Consider the following 27,150-nt stretch of genomic DNA (forward strand, 5'->3'; position numbering starts at 1 on the left):
TACAGATTCTTAATGATTACACTGGGTAGGCAGTATGCAGAAGTGCTGCATCTCTGAAATACTGCATCTATAAAAACAACGCCACTGGTCGTAGACGTAATAAAAACAATTATTAACTTTTTCATAAAATAAACATAGTCAAAATTAAAAAAAAAGATGTTATTTATTAACTTACAATTGGAACAAAAACATTATTTAATCGACCCTGCCAGGATTCGAACCTGGAATCTTCTGATCCGTAGTCAGACGCGTTATCCATTGCGCCACAGGGCCGGTGATGAGGTTCAGCCAAAATTAACATTTGAACAACCTACATCTATATAAATAAACAAGATTGAAGTGTTTGTGTGTAATTTCTAATCAATAGCTTTCCACTAAATTCATATAAAAGTAATTATCTTACTACCTTACATGTTTAAAAAAAAATCATTAAACAACATTTTTGTGTGTTCCGGCTAATCTTCGAAATGGTAGGGCCAATTTTGATGGGACTTTCACTGACAGATACCTAATGTTAAAAGGAGGAACTGCTTTTTTCAGTGTGACAACACGTTTTTTGCAAGATAGACACGTCTTTAGCTAGTGAGAGGCTTCGGCCGTGGCTAGTTACCACCATACCGGCAAAGACGTACCGCCAAGCGATTTAGCTTTCCGGTACGATGTCTTTTCAGTTAAAAAAATTATCAGTCAGTATTTAATTTAAAAAAATTAAATACTGACTGAAAATTTCTAAGAAGAAAGAATAGCCAGTTGGTATTCCATGGCCCGACCTAAGTACGAAACCCAGGCCATCGTGATTAAGCCTCATAGGCTAACCACTATACCAACGATGCAGTCCGAGGCAATTCTGTTTTGAGAAAATCGGCAAATAATTTGCGACATTTGTTTGGACATGTGCCGGGAACGCCCACCCAACCCTCACTATGCGATATATTTGCGATATAGGGGGTTGAGAGGCAAATTATACCTCTTTTCAAAATATTATTGGGGCCACGTGGCTGGATGCTGTGTGATCTTACTACGGGTAATCTTGTTAAATTATATACTGCATGGAGTTTTATTCATTCCTTGAGTAGGTGGATATTTAGTGATCAAATATAATTTTTGATTGGAATTTCTGTTCGTACCTTAAAAAGAAAAATAGAATATTTATATGATCACTTTGATTTGTATATTGGTCTGACAGCCATAGACTCTTATCCTCAGGAAAACTCGTCACTTGGATATACCTTCTTACGAGTACTTTTATTTTTTCTCGTTATTGACTGTCATTTGCAGTGGGTACGAATTTTACGTAGACGGAACACATAATTGTATAATATTCCATTTGTTGGAGGTAAATCAAACAAATGAAATATTATAAAAATCGGTTCAGCCATTCCAACTATAAATGTAACTCACGTGATTTTGTTTTATACATATTACTAGCAGACCTCCCACGGTTTTACCCACGTAGTTCTTATTCCCATGGGAATACGGAGATACAATAAAGCGTCTGTTACTCGCTCATAATGCAGCTTTCCACCAGCGAAAGAATTTTTAAAATCAGTCCAGTTTTGGAGCTCATCATTTATAACAAACAATAAAAACATCAAATCTTACCTGTTCTTTATATTAAGATTTCAGATATAATTAATAGAATAAATTCTGAAAGATTCAGTGTTTAATAATTTAATTTATACCTCTACAATACTATTCATTTAAGGCTTCGCTTGCAGGCAGGCTTCTCCGCGGAGACGGCGACATGTTTCCTGCGGGAACCACATCCGGCGTCCGAGCGCTTCGCTTCATGACTGTACCTATAACCTGATACTATAGTAGTATAGAAACAAGGAACAGTTTATCTATTCTAGTAGTAGTTCAACTGTCTCATTGGCCTCGTTGTTAGCTTTAGGGAATGCCCATCCCCGGTCCTGACCTACCCTAACCATGCGGCAATTTACATATATCTATAAAAAATCTTGCTAATTCTACTTTAATAATGAAAAATTTTTACTAGAACGTTTTACGACATTTTTAATTCATCTTTAATCTGTCCGATAATTTTTCTTTTACAGTTATTTACTTTTTCTTTTACAGTTCACAAGACTATCGCCATTTGGAAAACTTTGATGAAGTAAATAGATTACTTAATTACTAATATGTAACACGTAAAGGAAAACTCGTGATATCCCAGTGGATATGACTTCTGCCTCCGATTCCGGAGGGTGTGGGTTCGAATCCGGTCCGGGGCATGTGAATTTTAAGAAATCAAATATCACGTGTCCCAAACGATGAAGGAAAAACATCGTGAGGAAACCTGCATACCAGATAATTTCCTTAATTCTCTACGTGTGTGAAGTCTGCCAATCCGCATTAGGCCTAGCGTGGTGAACTATTGGCCTAACCCCTCTCATTCTGAGAGGAGACTCGAGCTCAGCAGTGAGCCGAATATGGGTTGATAACGATGAAAGGAAAACTTACCCGAAATAGAAAGTAAGTAATCAAAAGATAGATTTTCCTTAATAATAATTAGGAAACATTGATGGCAGTGATTAAAATCCCTTACAATATAACGGCCAATGATATCCCGGTAATTCCTGACTAGAAAGGGGTGCGTGGGGGGGAGTAATTGCTCGAGATGATGTTTAATAAGTTTTTAATAGCTACGGGCGGACGCCGCGCCCCAGACCCGAACATAACAGCTTCTTTAGATGCTGACTATCTATACGTACATATTACTATCTCTGGAATGGCTGTTTAATCGGAAGTTCCAAGGCTCGATTCAAGTTGAGTCAATTTTGGAAATTATGTTTTGCATTGTCAAGCCAGCGACTTCGCATGCGACCGTCTGAGTAAAACGTTGTACGTTATACGTGATGATTGTTATATAGATATCTTTAAAAGATTGATAAACATAATATATGCAATTGCAGCCTATTGTTCATTATCAATATCACACTAATATTACAAAGGCGAAAGTTTGTTTGTTCCTCTTTTACACTGCGGCTACTGAAGCGATTTAGCTAAAATTTGGAATGGAAATAGATTTTACTCTGGATAAACACATAGGCTACTTTTCATCCCGGAAAAATCCATGGTTCCCAAGGGATTTGTGAAAAACTAAATTCCACGCGGATGAAGTCGCGGGCGTCCGGTAGTTGTAAATAATAACAATTTTAAAATAGTATTTGAAATCTGAGTTTCTTGTCCTCCATAACAATAATAAATCAGTTTTTTTTAAATACTATATCTTACATTAAATATAACCAATATTCCCTTTCCCCTCCAACTAATCGGGAAATACTATATTAGAAGTGGGTACGATAATAGACCAACGGGGCGGGGATCGAACCACCACCTCTCTGTGATGAGTTCGATCGCTCTTACCATTGAGCTATCGAGGTTATTTGATTTGAGTTTTTAGTCAGTGTAGATTCTACTGCGATATCCTGCGCTTACTCATAGAAGAATTATAGGCACAAACCGATTTAGTATACGGAAAGTAGACTATATTTTGTAGTATGTAGAGAGTAAGAGATAGATATACGATGTACGGTTACACGTGGGACGTAGGGACTTAAAAGGGCTAGTAAAGCCAGAATGAAAGAGGCGAAACAGCGCCTGCAATTCCCTTAAAAGCCCACCCTTTTTCAATGCCGCGAATCGTTTGAGAGGTAACCTTATAATTATTCCATTTCCAACCATTTTCCATGATTAAATATTTATATTAGAACCCCGATTTGTTAGGCAGGTTAATTGGGAGACGCAATTTAATAAATTGTACGATATAAATGACAATTTCAGAATCGTGTGTTGCCAGTACAAAAAATATTTCCTCCCGACATTTTTTTATTGTTACACTTAACAATGGTACACAAAACAGTTTTATACAAGTAACTATTATGCTAATTGTGGTTTTGTTTTGTTATTTCGTAGTGGGTTGTGACGTTATAGTTGCAGAATTAGAGCGCCGATTGTTTGTTAAAAATATTTTGACAAGTAAATTCATGGTTGCCCCGCTGTCAAAATTGCCACCTAATTAGGCGCGCGCGCTGTAACCGCCCTCTTTAGTTTTGAAATTGGAACGGGAAGTATTTTTATTGTCGGCACGTGGCAACTTATTCTTTTTTAAATAGTCGTGTACATTTTTGTGAACGAGTTATTTTACTTTTGGAAGTCTGTGGATCTATGGATGTAGACCTGTGTGTAAATCTATAGTGAAGTGGTAAGGAATACAGAAGCGTTTAATAGTAGGCAACTGACAGAAAGCGCGTTGAAACTCGTATGTATCTTCTTCTTCTTCTTCTTGATGTCGCGGCTCTGCAGGTCTCTTGAGGTCCTGTATCACGTTGACCGTTACCTATCTATTGTGATCGCCACTGACTAGATATCCCCTCCAATACTGGTTGCTGCCAGGTACAGCAGCAGTTTCTTGGCTGGGATGTGTTTCACCTCCTCTGGATCCATTGACTCTCGTGTCTCGTGTGTGACTCGTATGTATACTTCTGTTTTGATAATTGTTTGGTTGAGGTTGAGTGAGGTTGAGAAGTTAAATTATGAAAGTACCAGCTAACGCCTGCGACTTTGTCCGCCCTTGGACTTCTTTAATCCAGCCCTTACGTAGTATCGCTGTAAAAATGGAGTAACTTCTCCCATTTTCCCAACATTTCCGTTCACTACTCTGCTGCTGAAAATTGATCGTAGCGTGATGAAAGTTTACTATAATCTGCCCAGGAGTATGAATAATAATAGTACCAAATTTCGTTAAAATCCGTTGTCTAGTTTTTGTTTCTATAACGAACATACAGACAGACAGACTATATTCTATAACGAACATACAAGTTAGTACTTGGTAGTAGCGGGCTAACTTGTTAGGAGTTACATGAAAATCCACAATGCGGCTGCAACACAACATCGTACCGGAACGTTAAACGTGGCTTTCTATTAGTAAAAGAATTTTCAAAATCAGTTTCGTCACCATTATCAGCCGATGGACGTCCCTTGCATGGACTTCTAAGCACAACGCTCTCGAGCCGCCAGCATCCAGCGACTTCCTGCAACCCGCATGATGTCCTCGGTCCACATAGTGGGAGTCGACCAACACTGCGCTTTCTGGTGTTGTGGTTTCTGGTCGCCATTTCAGCACCTTGGGATATCAGTAGGTAAATCGCTTTAGTATATCCAGGCATCACCTATAATAATATGTACTAAGATAATAAAATACCACATGTTAACAATACCCACTAAGTGTAACACTTTAGGAATATGAATCCTACTTTTGTAATCTGAATACTTAAATCTTGGTTCAAATGTCTGATTTGGATTTTCTAATCTAATTTAATGGTAGGTACAGTTGGCACAAAAAAGCATTCAAATATTTCCACCGATAAACTCACAAATATAATTTTTTTTTAAAGTTTTCATAAGTAGGTAGTGTCGACATGTAATTATTCAGTTACCTAGTTATGTTATGCGTTTGGAAACCTCATACCTTGACGTTTCAGACTTGAATCCATTTTCGACTTTACTCATCATGAATAATTTACCTTTTTTATCCTTGTTATAATTTATTTACTTCTGCCGCCAAAAATTGTTGTGTTTCGATGTGAAGGCTATATTGACTGGTGAACTTGAAGCTTTGCGGCTTACATCAGCTATTCCTCATGTTGGTAATGAAATAAACTAAAAAAATAACCTTATAGCCATATACACATACCATAGCGCATTTACATCTATTCCTCATATTGGTAATGAAATAACCTAAAGAAAGTACCCTACGCCATAGCACATAGAAGCAAATATCCTTACATAGTCTGTAAAGTATTATTGATCTGTTATCTGTGATCAGTCAGTCGCCTGTGTGACGTTCATAATACTTAGGTACTATTATCGTGTATTGCGGCAAACTTCCAAGAGTGAAACGAACTGTAGTTAGGAGTATTTTATAACACGTATATAAAATCACTGTGTTTGACAACGCCGTTTCCTTATTATTATTTTTTTTTAATTTTGGTATGAAAAAGTGCAAGTGTCAAACGTGACAACTTCAGATGTAACGCGTTACGTTACAAAGCGTTATTCTCCCATGAGAAGTTATAACTTCAAAAAATAAACTTTATGAAAAAGAAATAAAACGCTTTGTACGCGACAGTACAAGCGACGTCAAACAAACTCGCGGCAGTCTTAAAAGCTCGCCAATTAGGGGCTAAAAGCACCTTCGGGCCCGCGGATGCGGTTTCTGTTGCTTCATCAATTTTGTACGATACACTCACTCCGGTCGGAAACTTTCCCCGTCTACAAAAATCTGGGACGCCGTGTGATGGTTACATTATTTTATTTGCGATCTTTGTTGTTTGTTGTGTCTTAGATTATCTAAAGTTTGGTACGAGTTTTAGAGTTTTTTTTTTTTTGTAAAGAACCTTTGCCACGTCTTTTATCATCAAATCAGCCGACGGACGTTCATTGCAGGACAGTGGCCTTTTGTAAGTACTTCCAAACATCACGATCCTGAACCGCTTGCATCCAGCGGATCCCTGCGACTCGCTTGATGTCGTAAGTCTACCTGGTGAGCGGTCGACCCACACACTAGCACCTTGGGACCCTATTATGAAGAGCCGATAGTCTTCGAACTATGTTTCCCGCTCATAGTCACTTAAGCTTGTACTGTAGACTGTACAGAGATTAGATCATGCAAATATTGCAAATATACTCCGATCATAGCTCGTTCCACCATCCGCTTTGTAACTCTCAGCCTTCTGATGAGGCCCACAGTTAGCAACTAAGTTTTGGAATCAGTCATCAGTCAAAAAGCTCTATTCGAAGTTTTCGTCCTCAGACATTGAGGAATTTTTGGAAGAAATGTGTAACTAAAAAAACTAAACTTTTAATATGACCATTATTTAATTGCCCTCCAACTTAATCGTAAAGACTGTTTGAAGTTGGTACGACAACTTGTACTATTCTGTATTCTGTGGCACGAAGGCACCCACGATTTCTCGGTATTGCTCGTTAAACGTTGAACTATTGATCCTTAGAATTTCGTATAGAAGTTAGAGTAACATTAAAAAAGTATTTGTCATAGATAAACAATGAACATTGTTAAAATGTTATCTACTAATGTTAAGTCGTTGTGTAGTTGAAAAACTAGTAAAACTTTTTTTGTTCATTTTGAATATTCAATTGGAAATTCTAGGTAAATAAAAAGGACCAAATTTGTTGACAGCATTTTAGTAGCGTCGTATACATATCAGCAACCTCTAAAGCACATAAGCGTTGCCATAAAGTGCTCGCAGTATGTGGAAAAAGGGCGAAAAACATTTTCACCGCTCATTTAATCTCGGAAAGTGTCAGGTAATTCACCACGCCACTTACCTGTGTATGAAATAATATGACACAAAAGACACGAAGCTTAAACGGATAATGAATGTAAAAGCAAGCAACCTCTGTACTCTCTACTTACTTAGTTTTTTTTTAATGCAAACATGCAAAGATCGGTGAACGTACAGCCTTTCCACTATATTTTATAGTATTCCATGTTATTGTTGTAGGTAAGTTGATGTATTTGCAGTGAAAGGTGATTATATTTTACAACACAAACACTATGGAATACATTAACCAATTGTTTTTTTTTGTTTTTATAGTACACTGTAAATGTATGTAATAACTATTTACCAAATCCTACTAATATTATAAACGCGAAAGTTTGTATGGATGTTTGTTACTCTTTAACGCCGCTACTACTGAAGCAATTTGGCTAAAATTTGGAATGAAAATGGATTTTACTCTGGATTAACCCACAGGGCTACTTTTTATCCTGAAAAAATCCATGGTTTCCCGAGATTTGCGAAGACTGATGATTTAATGATATGAATGTTTGTTTCTCTTTCACGCCTCGACTACTTAACTGAATTAGCTGAAATTTGGTATTGAGATATATTATAGCATGGATTAACACACTGGCTACTTTTTATCTCGGAAAAATACATGGTTCCCGAAGGAATTTGTGAAAAACTAAATTCCACGCAGACGAAGTCGCGGGCGTCCACTAGTTAAAAATATATATTTTATATTGCAACCGTAAAGCTAGTAAATCACCAAAAAAACAGTCTGGTATACGTACATACATTAGTTTTACATGGAGTATTTATAACATGAATGAAAACAAGACGATTAAGTTACTTTTTAGTATGACGTCACACGCCCTTCGCTTCCTTTAGTGTTTACACACTACTTCTATGAAAGTAAGGTAAGGTAGGATATGGTGCTATATGTAAATTTATTTTTTAGTATCAAAGTATTCTTTTACTTCAAATAAAGAAAGATTTCTGTATTTACGTAAAATCCTTGGTCCATTTATAGGTACAAAAATAAAAAGAAGAAAAGCACTTCATATTTCTTGACATAAGGAGGCTATGAACAAAAAGAGACGAGTTCTAAAGCCGCAAGCAAACCTTAAAAACTTCCCGACATGAAAGTTTAAAAGTGATCCGGTAGGGTGGCTGGGGTGGGTTGCCTAGCAACCGCCCGCCCGCCTCGCGCCGCAAATCTCAGTTCGGTGCCAGAAAACCGTATATTTATTGTTTCTTGGTTTCTTGCTTACATTTATATTGTAGTAATGATATTCCCCTGCTCGCCGTATGCCCCTGCATATATCGTGGGCGGAGAGGGAAAACTAGATAACTGACATTTTTGAAAAAACATATTTTTTGCGTATTTGTCATGTATCGAAGCGTTTTCTTGTATTTTATATGTTTAACTATTATGTACGTGATTTTCAAGATCTGCTGTTGATTTACGTCTTTGTTACTGTGATAGGTAGGTATTTATTTAATTTGTTACAGTACTTACTCGTGATAGTTGGCGGAGTAAGTGAATGGTTCACCTGATGTTCTACAAAGTCACTCTACGCCTAAGAACCTGAACTATGTCTGCCCATGTGCCTCTTTTACCGGCAACCATATTCTTTAGGCAGCCGTGACAGCCCAGCGGATATGACCTCTGCCTTCGATTCGAAGGGCGTAGGTTTGAACCAGGGCTCCTCCGATTCTTTCGACTTTTCAGTTATATATGCATCATGGAAAAACATCGTAAGGAAGCCTGACGATACCTGCATACCTAAGATTTTTTTGTTCTTTACGTGTGGGAAATCTGTCAATAAGCATTGGGTCAGCGTGGTAGAGCCTTACTCCTCTTATTGTGTGGACACTCGTGCTCAACAGTGAGCCGGATATGAGTTGTTAATGATGTTGATATCCTTCAGACACAGGATTTATTAATGAAGCTTGGTGGTAGAAATAAGCTTGGCAGTAGTTCTACTCTGGATGACTACTGGCATATAATGCTCTACGTCTTTTACTTTCCCGGTACGTTTTTTGGCAGAGCATCCATGGTTGTCTATGAAGTTTTTAGACAATATTTAGGTACATGTACAATTCGTCTGGAGACTACGGAAAGAATGGACTCCTCTCTTATGGCTGCCTTTTTAGGACACTCATTTGTATAATTTATATTGAAAACTAACGTATGCCTCGCTTATCCCGCGAGAAAATATTATTTTTTGCATGGATTATCAAGGAAAAGGGTACTTACTTACTATATTTTTGTATTACCTATTTTGGTAAAATTATTATATTACATATAGGTAAGTATTATATCCTAATTTTATATACCTATGCCTAATTTTATTCAGCGTTCAATTGGTTACTTTTAACTTGACTATTGTTATTTGTCTCTATGTGCGGACAACCATAAAATAAATTTCAATACCTAATAGTAATTTATTAGAGTTTTCCCTACGAACTTGAATACATACAAACTCAGAGTTATTCATTCTATAAGCATATACACTTATAGACACACGCTACATTTACCGAAACGGACAAAAAGTTTTGCGCACTGCAATAAAAAATAACGCGACAATCTGAAACGGGGAAAATACCTCCACTAAAGTATTCTACAGAAAAAAAATCCAACGCTAATCCTGCAATTATGTCACACACGGACAAAAGGACTCTGAGCGGTGACGGCAATTAGCATGCAAATGTAAGAAAACGAACATTACGGCGCCAGAGGGCCTCCTCGCGCAGCCCCCGATGTATTGATCATACGATACTTCACACGCTTACATACGCCCGTCTCTTTTTAACTTCCCCACAACAGATCGCTATAAACATAAACATTTTTATAATAAAACGACTCCATACATCTTTACTAACAAACGAAATTGTACTCTATGTATAACATAATAAGATTTAAAATCAGTTATTTAGTTTAAATAATTACGTCGTTGTTCCCGTTATCAAAGCGTTGTTGTGCCAGTAAATTCTGTTCCTATCTTTAAAGGAATAAAGATCTATTTCAGCGAAGAGTTAACGGAAAATGAGACGTACTTCAAAATTTAAAAGGTTATCAACGTGAACTTAATTAGATTTTTCAGTTGTTTACTGGTTCGATTAGTTTCGGAGATTTCCTTTATTTATTTAGTAGGTTAAAGTAGGTGGATTTTGTGTATGGACCTATACATTTTATGGAATGTGGTAAATCAGAATAAAGTGCAGACTACACATCTTAAACACGCGTAGTTACTATAATATGGTTTTGTTTCGTTCTCTTTTCTATGCTGAATTGCACTCCAAGTAGGCATTCGACAATCTAATTCACTACTGTTATGACATCCAATGGTATTTATTTTGCATGTACTTATACTAATTTCCAGTTCGAGTTTTTTGTTCTCGCGATTTCCGAATCCTAAGGTTGCCTGCACGAATACGTTAGCTTTATCTATTCTGCTTCTCAAGTACTATGTTACTCTTTTCTTGTTTTGTGGTACACAAATTGCAAGTTTTTAAATAAATTAACTTATTAACACATGAGATTGCAAAGCAACACCACCGGAGAGATCTGGTAAGATCGACGGGTTTACGGGCTTTTCCAGACACGATTGTGTAAAGTAAACTCAAGTGCTATGAAAATTTGTTGGAAGAAAGGCAGAATATTTTTTAAGGCTGCCCTAATCCTGCTGGTATATACTATTAAAAAACATCAAATCAATTGACAAAATATCATTTACTTCCTGTGTAATATCCACCAGTAAGCACCGGATGACATTTTGGTCTTTATTATCAATCCATAAAAATAGAAAACGAATCAATTGACAAAATGTCATTCATACACGATACAAATTACAAATTTCATGCTTTTTGTGTATATTATAAAGTGTAGATGACACTTGATGATAATAAAGACCAATAGTGGAACTTATGATTCGTATTCGTATAAATGAGGCACATGAGGCTTTCAATATCAGCCTCGGATGACAGGATTCCTTGATGCAACGCGTATAGAAGCTCTTATCATTAATTTAAGTTTTCTGCTAGGCACCTATTTTCGATTGTTGATATTACTGATGCACATGACGATTATCTGGTTATAGCTGAAAAAGAAAAAGTACCAAAATACTTGGATCATGCTCACGAGATTACCGCCATGTGGAATGTTGAGGTAACTGTTAATTTTCCGATAGTCGTTTCAGTGAATTATCTTATAACGAAAAGCTCCGACCAACACTTTGAGAAGCTTATGCTTGACTGTTGGATCAAGGGCCGGATACAGAAGGCAGTGATTCTTGAAACGGCGCGTATTGGAAGGAGGATCCTTGCTCTGGAGCCCTGATCACCTGAATTTTCAATATTTTTTGGTGTTTTGTTATATTTTGTAGTTAATAAATATTGTAAAAATAAATAAATCAGAGGACATAATTTTACAAATATTACTTACTTAAAATAATACTTTGGTAAACATTAGTTTACGTAATTAGTCAACATCAGATACTGTAGTGTATGTGTAAAATATTTTTTCTTTCTTTTCTTCCCCTTGTAAACACACTCGCTAAAAGGAGCCAAGCCAAGGTCTGCTAGCAAAATCCTACCAAAATCAACTGGCAGATATGTTTATATTTAAATGGCAAAAGAAATATAAAACAAGTTTTCACGGTGCCTGAAAATGTCCACTAGCCGTTATAAAATAAAGGTAGTGTCTATTTCATTATTTAAATTTGCTTAAAAAGATTTTGAATTGCTTTTTTTTTTGTTCTTGGCATCCCCTATATCTATATTTTTAATGTTTGATCTCTAATTTTCTATTCACGATCTCATTATAATTTCTTTGCAGCCCTTTTACTACCACTAACGCCATCTAGTATGAACTTGCAAAAAGTTTACAAAGCTTCTGAAATAGCATCTGTAGATGCTATTTAGGCATGCGCTGAAAATGCTAGTAGATACAATGGAAATTATACTTTATATCAAGGTGATACGATAAAATTTCGCATGCGGCGTCTGCGCTTGCGCTGTATAATTGATTTCTCCTGTCATTTCAGTGACGCCGTGCGAGCTTACATAGGTCAAAGTAAAATTATTGTTTATATTCGTTTTATAATAAAAATAAACCGAGGGACATAGTTATGTGACAAAAATGTTACTAAACGGTAAGATTATATTTATTTTTATACTATTTATAGTTTATTTTATTGGCTATACTGTAAAATTGCCTAGGTTAGGTTACCTATTTCTTATGGCTTCATTAAATTTTGGAAAGCGATTATGATACTGCGTTTAAAGAAACTGAAAGGGTAAAATATGGGCAAAATGTTCACTTCATGTACAATTGTATATGGCTTTCGGATCTCATAACCTCACTATTAAGTCGTGAGATTAATATGAGCCAATGAAGTGTTGATCAGCAGCTAGCATTATTTAAATTATTATTAAAATACATAAATAAATTCATACAGCCGAAGTAAATATTATTGTAAAGTCATTGGTCCTTAAGTGTGCAAAATTTCAAATTAATCCGAAGTTTGGAAGATTGAAAAACGAGTTCAAAAAATTCCATTGCATTATGTTAACGCGCTTATACGTAAAGATAATAAAAGCTTGTTTTTTTTCTTTTTCTTTCATCTTCACATTGTTTTATATACCACTCACTACCTTGACCACACCGGCTAGAACTATTAGAACTATAAATACATGAAAAATGCGAGTTTGTTGAGTTTTGTCATTATTTTGACCGAAATAATTCTACTTTTGTTAGTATTGAGGCGCGGTAAGTATGTAATAAAGGAATTTGTGACCCGCACATTGTATGAACTGTAATCGTACAGGATTAGGGTGTTATCGGGTGATAATATGGTGGGTCGACTTTAGGGGCTCTTACAGTGCAGTGACACACAGCATGCATGATTGTGGTACAGAAAAAATATTGTAATAATTTCGCGCAAAATTTTCTAATTCGAACGTGTTTATTACCAGGTTATACAATAGGTTGGACATGATTTAGAACCCAAGGGCTGTTGGGTACTGCAAAATGCACTCCTCGACTACTTCGATGTATTAAAATCAGCTTCTGATGAATTACTTAAATGCACTTTAAATGGTTGGTTTGGTTGAGTATTGTGGGTTCTCTGCCCTTTATCTCAAAAATGATTGGGCGTATGAATTGTTTTTAAAACAAAATTTTTAGAAAAGACATCATTGGAGGAGAAGCAGAGATAAACACGTAAAACTTATTTTGTGCTTTTGGCATTAAAAAATTTACGAGATTTTATATGACAATTGAGACAACTCTTAGAACACCAAAAAGAAGGTGTATACAGCATAGTATTTCACATACCGAGGTTGACCTATTTATTTTCCATATTGACAGGCCTAGTGTCCAGCGTTCGTCACAGCCGTGTGTGTCACTTGACATCGCTTGTGACGGACACCGTGACATACGGAGCGCGCACTTGTCACCGCGAGTGCATAATTTGTCGTCCATTACAACTCCATTCTATACACAGCACCCCATAATAAAGTGGGGGGCCGATTAAAGGCCCGGTTCGTCTTTCCAACGACAACTGTGCAGTTTTATAAAGGGGGCCGAATAAATTATGCATTCGATCTATTGAAAGTGTATACTGTAATAGATTTCTGTTTTTGGACAGGGTAGTTTTGTGACACCTGTTTTTCTGTTTTTGTTTGTGGAATTTGAGAAAATGATTCTCAAGTTGCATTTAGAACTGTTGATGGAGATAATGAAAAACATACTTTTTGTTTTTTGTATTGTATTTTCTTTTGTTTGTTTTTTTTTATTGGAAACCTGTTTTGGTGATTCAGATGCTAGCTTTCTTCGGATAATGAGTTCTTTTGTTCGAGTCCTAGGTTAGGCTATGAAATATTAAGCCTTTTTTCCTCACAATAAATGTCTCGTAGAATCCTAGAGCGTGTAGAACGCTGTCACTGTCTTAAATATCTGAAGGATAATCGTTTTAACGCCATCCGCAGCGCGTTGGGTTCAAATTCCAAATTCACTCATCCTATTTTTTACTGTGTCCCATTCACCTAAGAACAAGAGGTCTGGCAGAGTAACTTAAAGTCCTCTATTATATGCTATAAAACGTTACACATAAACTTGAGCTCCTTTAGTATTTCGTTTTTTAAACTGTGTGCTTGTGAAAACTTTAAAAAGAAAGGCATTTTTGCTGCAGCATTACTGGTATTTACTAAATGTTATCGGTTGATGGACGTAATTTTGTTATTCTGTCTTTGATGATTAAGCGATTAAACAAAGAATTGTCTGACAAAAAGTTGTATAGAAATGGTTGAGTTAAATTTTAGGCACATGATGGAAAAATGATGTGTTTCCTAAACTTCAAGGTTAGACAAATTAAAATTAGATCAGCTACCAATCAACAATTTGAATAAAAGGACCTAATAAATCAAAATGCTCTCGCCTTTTTTCCGATAAAACAGTTTACTAAATTTCCTGGGCGCTGACAAATGTAATAGGCATGAGGGTAGTTGTGAAATGAGGTGTGAATATTGCGTCTCCGCGGGATGTATGCCCCGCGGACCGGGGGTGGGCCCATCTGTCCGTCTCCCCTGCGTACCCTTTGGTGCAATACAATGCCCTTCAAATTAAACAGGTATGAGCTCGGATCTCGAATGTAGCTTTATCGAACTTATTTGCCAATTGTCAAATTAATTGATAACGCGTGGCATTGGGTTTTTGTCGATTTGATCAAAAAATTTACCCTTTTGAAAAATTAGCCATTACTCGTGTTTTTTTTTTGTTAGTTAAGTTAGTCCCTGACTACAACCTCACTTGATGGTTAGTGATGATGCAGTCTAAGATGAAAGCGGGCTAAGTTAGCCCGCTTTCATCAATGTTAGGACATTTTAGTTTTAAAAGACGTCTTTAACCCTACATCCTTCGGTCACAAGTCCGGGACTTCGCTCACTGCCATTCGAGGGTTTATTGGGGACCTGACAGGCTTTTATTTTATAATAGTGTTTTGTATTTTTAAATCCGCTTCTGATGGTAACCCGTTTTCGACACATGCATCTTAGGATCCTATCGGGTTATTTTAAACGGTTAATTTGTCAACTTTTTTAATTGTAGCGTATTTCATCCTCTTATTGAACTGGTTGTCGCCTTGTACGGGTCGCGGGCCACACCATCCTCACGGCCAACACGTGGTCGACCACAAGCACCACCACTACAAGCCTATCTCGTCTGAATCTCTCACCAGTGATGCGAAGCTCTTACACGATACCAAGTGAGTTTAGTAGCATTTATTTTTTTACGAATGAAAAGAATGTCGATACATTGAATTGTGTTTTTTTTTATTTTTTACAAGTTAGCCCTTGTAAGTCTTTTATTACAATCTGGCTTGATAATAAGTGATGATGCAATCTAAGATGTATAAATTCACACTCTTTTCGGTTTCTACTCTCTTCTTTTCGGTGTATTTGGATGCACAAAGGTTAGATTAAAGTCAGTAGAAACCGAAAGAGGTGTAGATTGTCATCCTCCTCCCAACAAGTTAGCCCGTATCCAACTGAGATTCCATCATCACTTACCATCAGGTGAAATTGTAGTCAAGGGCTAACTTGTAAAAAAATGAAAGACGTTGAAGGGCATTCCACATCACAGAACGGCTAATAGTTCTTATTAGAAACGTTGATAGATAACGTGTCATGCGGTGTCGACAACAAAAGGATGCCATTGAAGTTACTGAAGAAAAACCTTGAATATTAAATTATTATTCTTATTTATTCTTCAGTATACTTTATGAAAACACGTAATAAAATATGTACATGAGTAAACCATAATTCTAACTTACTTTATCAATGATTACTGTTATCATTTACAGACATTTAGAAGAAGATACAAAATCTCTAACAGCAGAGGCATTAGCTAAGATGACGCCTGAAGAACTAGAATTCCATTACTTTTCTTCACATGATTATGATAAAAACTCAAAATTGGATGGATTAGAAATGTTAAAAGTAAGTAGTATATTAAATTCGCTATGACAAAATGAACAAGATAATTCTTGCATTGATGGTCATCGATGTCATGACTCGTGACCGTTTTTACCGACCGACCGTTTTTCAGGTGAATGAACCAAAAATAAATTGGACCATGTGAGACTCGTCTCAAAACTTTCAAATAGTTCTGTGTAGGGTAAAGCACAAATTATAAACAAACGCCAACGATAGGCACTTTATTTTTAATTTAAAACTAGCTTACGCCCTACGGGTTCACCCGTGTAATTCCCGTTCCCGTAAGAATACGGGAATAAAATATATATGACACACACAAATAATGTGCTTTCTATAAGTAAAAGAATTTTGAAATCGGTTAAGTCGATTCAGAGATTACCCATTATAATCTCAAAAACTTTATATGTATTAGTATTTTAAATGAAATATGATTTTTATCAACCCATATTCGGCTCACTGCTGAGCTCGAGTCTCCTCTAAGAATGAGAGGGGTTAGGCCAATAGTCCACCACGCTGGCCCAATGCGGATTGGCAGACTTCACACACGCAGAGAATTAAGATAATTCTCTGGTATGCAGGTTTCCTCACGATGTTTTCCTTCACCGATTGAGACACGTGATATTTAATTTCTTAAAATGCACACAACTGAAAAGTTGGAGGTGCATGCCCCGGACCGGATTCGAACCCACACCCTCCGGAATCGGAGGCAGAGGTCATATCCACTGGGCTATCACAGCTCTATGATATGATTTTTATACGAATTATTTATTTCAATATTGGAGTACAGTTATTTAATCAACATTTTTTTGTATTTTAGGCGGTATATCACACAATAGAACACTCTTTTCCTGAACCAGCTGAGGATGACTCTATTGAACCCGCAGCATCAGATATGGATACGTTTATTGGTAACTCAACTTAATATAATTTTAATACGGTACGTTTTTTTCGGTAGGTAGCTAGCTACGGCAGACGCTCCCACCAGCTAGATCTGGGTCAATTAAGAAAATCTCAATCGACCCAGCCGGGTTCGAAACCGAGACCTTCGTCTTGTAAATCCACTGCACACAGCACTCGCCACGAAGGACGTCAAAATGTATGTGTCAGTAGCGGACATCATTGATACCGTGAACCCGCTTTGTTCCTATACCCATGGAAATGCGGGAATAAAATAAAACCTATGTTATACGCTGATAATGAATTTTAAAAATCGTTTTATTGATTAAGCCGTAAAAGCGTTACTAACATACTAACTTTCGCATTAATAAAAAATATGGGCTTTAATATAATGATTTAAATTTCAGCTATAGTTGATCGTACATTACAGACAGATGATACTGATGGTGATGGATATGTCTCATATTCAGAATACAGAGCTGCACGTATCAATAATACTGATGATAGAACACCAAGGATTCTCAACTCACCGTAAACAAGGTAAACAACATAATTTTGAGTAATCAACGATAACATTTTTGTTAGATTAAGAAAACTATACAGTAAACATAGAAAATGGGGTGTAAGGGGGAGGCTAGTACCAGTCAGTCTCCCCAACTGCCAACCTCACCTGCTCGTGGTGCACCCTGCAGATGGACCGACGAGGCTCTGGCGACCGACGAATGGCGGTATATCCATTCCCACAGGCTAGATTACGAAATGCCTCAGGCCGGTGTCGGGCAGCAGCGACACCGGCGCGAGTGATCTAGCACTGCGCTGACCAACCCGCATGCCCAGCGTGGTCAGTACTGGGCAAAACTTTGTATGGACGGCAAAAACAAAACACAGCCCCTAGTCCCCGGCAGCCCCGCTATTCCTGGCTCTGGCAGCGGTTATGGTAACGGCGGGGCAAGGGGTGTTAAGAATCTCCGGCAGAGATTCCGCTGCCAACCCCGACGACTAGACCTGGCAACATACAACGCACGCACTTTGAGGTCTGACGAAAAGGTCATCGAGCTGGAAGAAGTTATGAGCAAGTTGCACTGGGATATCATAGGATTGTCTGAAGTCCGAAGAGAGGGGGAGGGCTCGATAATCCTTGAATCCGGCAACATGCTCTACTACCGGGAGGGCGACCAACAGTCCCAGGGTGGTGTCGGATTTATCGTTCACAAGTCCCTCGTGAACAATGTTGTAAAAGTCGAGAGTGTGTCGAGCAGGGTAGCGTTCCTGGTCCTCCGAATTACCAAACGGTATTCGTTGAAGGTTATACAGGTTTACGCACCGACCTCGACACATCCCGACGAGGAGGTAGAGGTATTGTATGAGGATATTTCTAAAGCCATACATGCCTCAAACTCTTATTACAATGTTGTGATGGGGGATTTTAACGCAAAGCTGGGCGAACGTAGCGGTTCAGAGTTGAAAGTGGGACGATTTGGATATGGGCAACGGAACGATAGGGGCCAAATGTTGGCTGACTTCATGGAGAAGGAGGGCCTCTTTATGATGAACTCCTTCTTCAAGAAGCCACCACACAGGAAATGGACCTGGATGAGCCCCGATGGTTCCACGAAAAACGAGATCGACTTCATCTTGTCTACCAGACGGCAAATATTCAACGATGTTTCTGTGATCCATAGGGTGAAAACCGGTAGCGATCACCGAATGGTTAGAGGCACGTTGAATATCAACATTCAGCTGGAACGGTATCGACTGGTGAAGTCTACGCTCCGACCTACTCGTGCCCATATTCAAAACCCCGAGTCCTTTCAACTAGAACTGCAGAACCGCTTTGATTGCCTAGCAAATTGCGAAACTGTGGACGATCTGAACAACAGGTTCGTGGAAACTGTCCATTCCGTTGGGTCTAAGTTCTATAAGACCCACCGTGCGAAAAGAACCAAAAAGTTCTCGGACCAAACACTTAAACTCATGGAAGAGAGGCAAGAAATGAGATTACAGTCTTCAGCAGATGCGTCAAAATACCGACAAATCAGTAGACAGATCTCTAAGTCGCAAACCAGCGACTTGCGAAATTTCAATACCGAGCGTATTAAAAATGCGATTGAAAATAATCGAGGCTCGAAAGTTTTCGCCAGAGATCTGTCTATTGGACAGAGGCAGCTGACGCGTTTGAAGACCGAACACGGTAATCTAATTTCTTCCAAGCCCGAGTTATTAAGTGAGGTCGAGAAGTTCTATGGACAGCTATACACGACTACTCAGCAGCCTGTTGCCAATTTGGCTAAAGACCCCAGAGCCAAGTTGACCCGACACTATGCCGAAGATATCCCGGACGTCAGCCTATACGAGATTAGTGTGGCTCTCAAACACCTGAAGAACAATAAGGCGCCAGGTGAGGACGGAATCACAGCAGAACTCCTGAAAGCGGGTGGAAAACCGATACTTAAAGTCCTTCAGCGATTGTTCAATTCCGTCATTCACGAGGGCACGACGCCTGAGGCGTGGCATAGGAGCGTGGTGGTTCTGTTCTTCAAAAAAGGTGACAACACCTTGCTGAAGAATTACAGACCCATCTCGCTGCTGAGCCATGTTTACAAATTGTTCTCGAGAGTCATCACGAATCGTCTCGCTAATAGGTTTGACGACTTCCAGCCTCCCGAACAAGCCGGTTTCCGAAAAGGCTTTAGTACCATAGACCACATCCATACGCTGCGGCAGGTTATACAGAAGACTCACGAGTATAACCAGCCACTTTGCTTAGCGTTTGCGGACTATGAGAAAGCCTTCGATTCGGTGGAAACTTGGGCTGTGCTAAGGTCATTGCAGAGATGCCGAATTGATTACAGGTATATCCAAGCGTTGAAGTGCTTGTACGAAAACGCCACTATGTCAGTCCGTATTCAGGATCAGACTACGAGGCCAATCCAGTTGCAGCGAGGAGTGCGTCAGGGAGATGTGATCTCTCCGAAGCTATTTACCGCCGCACTGGAAGACGTCTTTAAGCTTCTGGACTGGAGCGGACTTGGCATCAACATCAATGGCGAGTACATCACTCAACTGCGGTTCGCGGATGATGTAGTCATCATGGCACAGACTCTGGATGACCTTAGTACCATGCTCAATGACCTCAGCAGCGTTTCTCAACAGGTGGGCCTGAAAATGAACATGGGCAAAACAAAAATAATGTGTAATGCTCATATATCGCTCCACCCAGTTATAGTTGAGAACGCTGCACTCGAAATTGTAGACGAATACATATACCTAGGACATATGATCCAGTTAGGTAGGTCCAATTTCGAGAAAGAGGTGAACCGTCGAATCCAACTCGGCTGGGCTGCATTCGGGAAGCTTCGCGACATCTTTTCGTCCGAAATTCCTCAGTGCCTGAAGACAAAAGTCTTCGAACAGTGCGTGTTGCCAGTGATGACCTATGGTTCCGAGACTTGGTCGCTAACTATGGGCCTCATAAGAAGGCTTAGAGTCACACAGCGGGCGATGGAACGAGCTATGTTAGGAGTATCTCTGCGTGATCGAATCAGAAATGAGGAGATCCGCAGAAGAACCAAAGTCACCGACATAGCTCAACGAGTTGCGAAGCTGAAGTGGCAATGGGCGGGGCACATAGTTCGAAGAGCCGATGGACGTTGGGGTCCCAAAGTGCTGGAATGGCGACCCCGCACTAGTAAGCGCAGTGTTGGCCGACCTCCCACCAGGTGGACTGACGACATCAAGCGAGTCGCAGGGATTCGCTGGATGCAGGCGGCTCAGTATCGTGATGTTTGGAAGTCCCTACAAAAGGCCTATGTCCTGCAGTGGACGTCCATCGGCTGATATGATGATGATGATGATGAAACATAGAAAAATACAAAAGGCCCTACACCCTGCAGTGGGCGTCTATCAGCTGATATGATAATGATGATGAAGATGACGATAACGAATTATAGAAAGTAAGAGAAAAAAGTTCTTAGTAATTTAATTTATACAGCGTTTTTTACAATATAAACACACTTAAACTTACTGATAAAGCAATAATTAGATTATCAGAGTTATTAGACAATATAGAAACTAAAACTAATGCATATTGTTCAGAGATACTGTAATTTAAAATCATGAATAACTAAGGACACATTAATTAAATATCAAGCCAATAAAATTATACATTTAAAAATTAAACATGTAGTTAGAAGTAAAAATAGTGAATCTGAATACGTTTAAGTTATTCCGTTTCCTTTAGATCTTGGAAGATGATATAAGTGTTTCGATCAGTATGCCATATAATATAATGACAATGTTTAATGTAGACAAGTGGAACACCGAAGATCATATTTATTGTAATGAATTAGATAATTGGAAAAAACAATAGAGTGAAAGAAAACCAATATGAATTAAACTTAAGTATTTTTTACTTAGGAGACATGTTTTTAATTATTGCTTAAAACTTCGCTTGTCTTCGCTTTTTGTCCCACTTAGGCTTCAAACCACGCCAACATTAAAAAATCAGAACAGCTACAAGGAAATTAAACTGGTTATGTACAAATAACTTGATTAATAAATTATTATTACATTGTTTTTTATAGTGTTTCTGCAAATAGTCAAACTTAAGTTTCAAAAAAGTGTGTAAACTAAACCTACCTACTTGAAATAGACGAATTTGAACATGAAAAATTTGTTAATTTGTCTAGTCTGGTATATGACATAGCAAAGATATGTAGCGTAATGTATGTACCACTAATTAGATGGAGATTTGTTTCGAGATTCTCACTATTCATTGATAAATATACTCGTATCTTTACAGAATATAGGTTTTCTGCTAATATAATATCGTTTTTGTATGTTCTTGATTGTTCTTTTTGCTATAGTTGTTGTATTTTTTATTAAAATTGAGCATAGTTTCTTTATTCTAGGCGTATTTTCGACTGCAAGTTGTTCTACGTGCATTGATAGCGCGTGTGGCAGGGCATCCCTCGCTCGCCCCACGACGCTGCCTCTCTGATACCGTTGGATATGTCTTCGTATGGTTCCAATTCGTTACTGTCACTGGAATAAAATGTGGAATGTTATGTTTATTTATTTGGGTGTTTCAATTAAAAAGTAAAATTGAAAACACGTATCCTTCTAAATCCTAGCAAAAGGTGAGTAAAACTTTGCCATTTTAATCTTAAACCGTTGCAGGATTTAGATTCAAAAATCTTTAGAAACAGGAACTGTACTAATTTAGGTATTGTTTTTACTGTAATGTAACTTTTTAAGCACTGAAACGTTTCCTCTTTCAATTCACTCGACAGTAGTATGATATTATCAAAAACACCTAAAATATGATGGAAGTCAAGTTTTTATTCTACTACTGTGCCCCGCGGCATCTACACGAGTGATTACATCCCGTTCATACTGTGGGATATTTGGATAAAAAGTATCTACCCTACGATCGTATGCTATTCCAATTTCATCCAAATCGGCTCAGCTGTTCTGGAGTTATAAATGAAATTAATCTGCCTTTGTTTTCTCTGTATCTACGAGTAAATGTGACTTTAAGGATTTCAAATGGTCTCATGGGAAAGTTTTTACAGTTCTGTACAGGACTGTTCAGATAAAACTGCACGATAAAAAAATGGATCGACTGCAATAATAACAATAATTTGTTGGTTACCCTTGAAACAGTTTTGTTCCCTGCAGCAGTAGTTCCGCTCCAGAAGCATAGAGCGCCGACTGGTGTGGCTTCAGACAGGCTATCCGGTACAGGCAGCCGAAGTCCTGGCTCTGCTGCCCAGAGAGGTAGCTGAGGTACAGCATTATCTCGTCTTCAGTCAAGTAGCTCACGTTTTTGTTGTCTACGAAATTGGTCAGTTATTATTAGTAAAACATGTCTTACTTTGTGATGAAAACAATTTCAGTTAGTTTTACTGTTTGTAATTTTTTTGGTTCAAGGTATGACTACATAGTGATGGCCGCGTGGCGCAGTGGGTAGTGACCCTGCTTTCTGCATCCACGGCAGTGGGTTCGATTCCCAAAACTGGAAAATATTTGTGTTGAGCATGGGTGTTTTCCAGTGTCTGTGTGTATTTATACATTATATAAGTATTTATATGTAGTATATAATTGTATATTAATATTATAATATCAACTATCTTAGCACCCATAACACAAGCTACTTTGTATGCTTACTTTGGGGCTAGATAGTGATGTGTATTGTTTAAGTATATTTATTTATTTATTTATTTATATTTTAATTTGTATCTGCAAATCAAAACCGGTTGTACCTGTTTATCGAACCGATTTGATTTGAATGACTTGTTTATTTGTTTGTCCAAACTTCAATTGACTTGAAAAAATTAACCGACTTCAAAATCAGAAATAATCTAAAAAGCGAACAATAACATCGTACTTTTATCTTCTGATCACTTTGAAGGCGGTGCCAACACAGTGCTGCATTAACTCAAGCCAACAATATAAAGTTTTATGAACATAAAGTCTTATGGTTCTTTCCTGTGGTTCTTTCAGAAACGGTTTTAACTAATACGTCACTGGCTTGGCACCGCCTTCAAAGTTCAGAAACCCAAATATTTTTCTTGATTTAACTTTTAATTATGTGAATAAAATACCTACTATTTAGCTAATATTAAATTTTTCACAATGCTAATATTAATTGAATATCTATATTTCATTAAAAACATAGCCACATATTGTTATAACTGATCTACGCATCATTTTTGGCTGGTGGGAGGCTTCGGCCGTGGCTAGTTACCACCCTACCGCCAAGCGATTTAGCGTTCCGGTACGATGTCGTATAAAAAACGAAAGGGGTGTGGATTGTCATCCTACTCCTAACAAGTTGGCCCGCTACCATTCATAGATTACATCATCACTTACCACCAGGTGAGATTGTAGTCAAAGGCTAACTTGTAAAGAACAAAAAAAAAGGATTGTCTATGCTTGAAATTTAACTGGTATACATTATTTATAAGTAGGAACCTATATTCAACAACAAATCCGTTGGTCATTTGGGCGAGTCGTGTGCAGACCTTTAGATAATCCCATGGCAATGGGATTACTTCGGACATGACAAACGCATCACACACTATTGGATTAAATGGGAATGACCCTACTGGTCAGTCTGTACGAAAAACCGCTAATATTTTTTTTGGAAATTAGTACACGCAAGTCTATACCTTATTTCTTGTAACGTAAATGTTATAAAAGCATCACAATATTTTTGATTTATAATACAACTTTGATGATGAGAGATAAAGGTGTTAAAGACGCAGATGTTCTAGAAGGGTATTTATTAGCACTATTTCCTGGTCATTATAACATTGTGTACGGCTAAATGACATTATTTGGTGGATTGTTGATTGTTATTATTTACTCTTATCATACTTATTCAACCCTAAAGGGCTTTTACAAATTAGATATAGGAGCTCCAGCAAATCAGTTTTGTATCAAATGTTAGAACCTAATGATGTTTTTTTAACTCTGCCTCATTTAATTGCCAGCTTATTTCAATGGTCAGCTTATTTGTTTACCGATCTCTAGATCCTTAAACGTGAACGAGAAGGTTTGTGTCCTAGATCAGGCTAACAAAAAGGCTCTTGCAGTGGTATGTGCGATGGATTTACAAGACGGAGGTCCTGGGTTCGATCTCCGGCTGGGACGATTGAGGTTTTCTTGATTGGTCTGGCTGATGGGAGGCTACAGTTTTGGATACCTACCGGAAAAAATGTACCGCCAAGCGATTTAGTGTTCCGGTACGATGTCGTGTAGAAACCGAAAGAGGTGTGTGTGGAATTTCATCGTGTTTTCTTTATTAATTATTTCATCATTATAAAGAGAAGTTTTACTGAAAGATAGAGGCTATAGATAGATTCTTGCAGAATTTTTGAAAAACAGAATTTCTCGCGTACGAAGTCGTGGGCAAAAAACCCTCCTGAATGCCAAATTGAAATTTTGTAATTTTGTCAAAAAGCCCAATTGATATTTTGGAGGGAGTATATTGTAAAGTTTTAAAGCAATTTTATTAGGTTTTTGTATGGAATACTCATCATTCATCATCATTAGCAACCCATTAATGGTTCACTGTGAGCACGAGTGTCCTCTCAGAATGAGAGGGGTTAGGCCAATAGTACACCACGCTCGCCCAATGCGGATTGGCAGACTTCACATACTTACGTAGAGAATCAAGAAAAAAATTCTCAGCTATGTAGATCACTCACGATGTTTTTACTTCACCGTTTGAGACACGTGATATTGCTTAAAATGCACGTAACTGAAAAGTTTGACGTACGAAAACAGAGGTCATATCCACTGGGCTATCGCGGCTCGGCTATGGTATGATGATTAATTATACTACCACATATGTTTTCTGTGATACTACTATGACGCATCTGTGGCGCAGTGGATTTACAAAACGGAGGTCCTGGGTTCGATCCCCGGCTGGACAGATTGAGATTTTATTAATTGGTCCAGGTCTGGCTGGTGGGAGGCTTCGGCCATGGCTAGTTACCACCCTACCGGCAAAGAATTACCGCCAAGCGGTATAGCGTTCCGGTACGATGTGTAGAAAATCGAAAAAGTGTCGTGTAGAAACCGAAAGGAGTGTGGATTTTCATCCTCCTCCTAACAAGTTAGCCCGCTTCCATATTAGACTGCATCATCACTTGTCGAAAAAAAAAGTGAAATGTTTTTACCTTCTAAACTTCGTCCATAATTATGTCCTTTCCAAGCACCAGCGCCGAAGAAGCCAGCAGCCAGTACGAGAGCCTTGAGGACGATCAGTATCACCAGGTTCGTCAGATTCAAACTGAGGACCTGAATGAAAAGTTCTATTAGCAACAAAACAAAGGTTTCTACCTTTATATTTTATTTTAATGTTGGATTAAAAAAAAACATTTATTAATTCAATAATTTATAAGCTATAAATTAACAAACATCAGAAATTCAGTGAAATTTTTGATATGAGAAGAAATTAATCTTCCATTTTGTAAATTTACTTTTGTTCATACATTTTCTGTGATTTTTATTGTGAATTTTCAAAGACCCATTAAAACTGTATAATAACACCAATAAAATGGTGTTATAGTATAAATATTTGTTCCATAATTATGACGAGTACATAAAGGTACAACTTTGTAATGTACAACATTGATGAGTTCCTTAAAGATAAAAGCGCTTGGAGGCCATTGGATCAGCTTCCACCATCACACAGGAAATAAAACTATAAGAAATTGTAATTGTTATCAATTGTAAATTATAATACTGTATGACTTTTTCAAAAGAGCAACTGTTGAGTTTCTTGCCGGTATCTTCTCAGCAGAACCTGCCTTCCGAACCGGTGGTAGAATCTTTACAAATAGTCAACTGACGTGTCAAAAGTGCTTGTAAACTGAGCCTACTTGAAATAAATGATTTTTGATTTTGATTTTGATGTTTGGTTCAACATTATTTGTTATTTAACTACACATAAATACGAACATATACCTTATTATTTTTTTGTTGGAACATCACTCACTCTTCATATTCAATACAAAACTCATAAATGAAGTCATCAAACGTGAGTCACACTAAACCCAAACTTATTATCTACAAAAGTCTTTAAGGAATGCGTGCAAAGATTTAAAAGTGCGATACGAACCTGCGACATGCAGTCAAAACCAACCTGGCTACTCCCAGTTGACCTGGCAATGAAGTCCTTAGCCAGATCCGATACAACTTGACCTCCGGTGCCGCTGAGGAAACTTCCAGCTGTTTCTAGAAACGAGGATCTTGCGTAACTGGACGTATCATTGTAGTAACCATTTGTTTCTTGGTGGCTTTTGAACTGGGTTTCTTGTTTTTCTTTTGGCAAGAAAGCGCTGGAGTCGTAGTTCTTCGGGAACATCTTCTTCGCGTATTGGGGTGATGAGTAGGCGCCGGAATGTTCGGCGGACATCACAAGTGGTACGACGAG

General features: G+C 37.9%; 2 protein-coding genes and 1 non-coding gene across 4 annotated transcripts; 1 reads left to right on the top strand and 2 right to left on the bottom strand.

Moving 5' to 3' along the window:
• Nucleotides 1-200: 200 nt before the first annotated feature.
• Nucleotides 201-273, bottom strand: Trnar-acg (transfer RNA arginine (anticodon ACG)). Its single transcript has one exon. It is a non-coding gene; the product is annotated as a tRNA-Arg (tRNA).
• A 12,048-nt stretch (nucleotides 274-12,321) lies between these two features.
• On the top strand, nucleotides 12,322-22,280 carry LOC112056664 (multiple coagulation factor deficiency protein 2 homolog). Its single transcript, XM_024097118.2, has 6 exons — nucleotides 12,322-12,466; nucleotides 15,421-15,577; nucleotides 16,175-16,310; nucleotides 17,125-17,215; nucleotides 17,612-17,744; nucleotides 22,115-22,280. Exons 1-5 carry the CDS (start codon nucleotides 12,454-12,456, stop codon nucleotides 17,737-17,739), a joined length of 525 nt encoding a protein of 174 aa, XP_023952886.2. The 5' UTR covers nucleotides 12,322-12,453; the 3' UTR covers nucleotides 17,740-17,744; nucleotides 22,115-22,280.
• LOC112056663 (uncharacterized) lies at nucleotides 22,109-27,150 on the bottom strand. Of its 2 annotated transcripts, none has more exons than XM_024097117.2 (4): nucleotides 26,860-27,150; nucleotides 25,892-26,012; nucleotides 22,858-23,038; nucleotides 22,109-22,247 (listed from the first exon to the last, which is right to left on the bottom strand). In XM_024097117.2, the coding sequence occupies exons 1-4, from the start codon at nucleotides 27,130-27,132 to the stop codon at nucleotides 22,139-22,141; spliced, it is 684 nt and encodes a 227-aa protein (XP_023952885.2). In that variant the 5' UTR covers nucleotides 27,133-27,150; the 3' UTR covers nucleotides 22,109-22,138. The 2 variants fall into 2 exon arrangements, with proteins under 2 accessions (XP_023952885.2, XP_052742096.1); XM_052886136.1 differs by having other exon boundaries at nucleotides 26,836-27,150.

This window comes from Bicyclus anynana, chromosome 16 (assembly GCF_947172395.1).
Source record: "Bicyclus anynana chromosome 16, ilBicAnyn1.1, whole genome shotgun sequence".
In the NCBI taxonomy this organism is placed as follows: domain Eukaryota; kingdom Metazoa; phylum Arthropoda; class Insecta; order Lepidoptera; family Nymphalidae; genus Bicyclus; species Bicyclus anynana.

Coding starts and splice junctions, on each gene's coding strand:
- LOC112056664 (XM_024097118.2), top strand. Junction 15,578..16,174: donor AAGCTCTTACACGATACCAA/GTGAGTTTAGTA, acceptor TATCATTTACAG/ACATTTAGAAGAAGATACAA. Junction 16,311..17,124: donor ATGGATTAGAAATGTTAAAA/GTAAGTAGTATA, acceptor TTTGTATTTTAG/GCGGTATATCACACAATAGA.
- LOC112056663 (XM_052886136.1), bottom strand. CDS start 27,132: ATGTCCGCCGAACATTCCGGCGCCTACTCATCACCCCAATACGCGAAG. Junction 26,013..26,835: donor GTTTTGACTGCATGTCGCAG/GTTCGTATCGCA, acceptor CTTTTCATTCAG/GTCCTCAGTTTGAATCTGAC. Junction 22,248..22,857: donor GGAACAAAACTGTTTCAAGG/GTAACCAACAAA, acceptor ATTTTATTCCAG/TGACAGTAACGAATTGGAAC.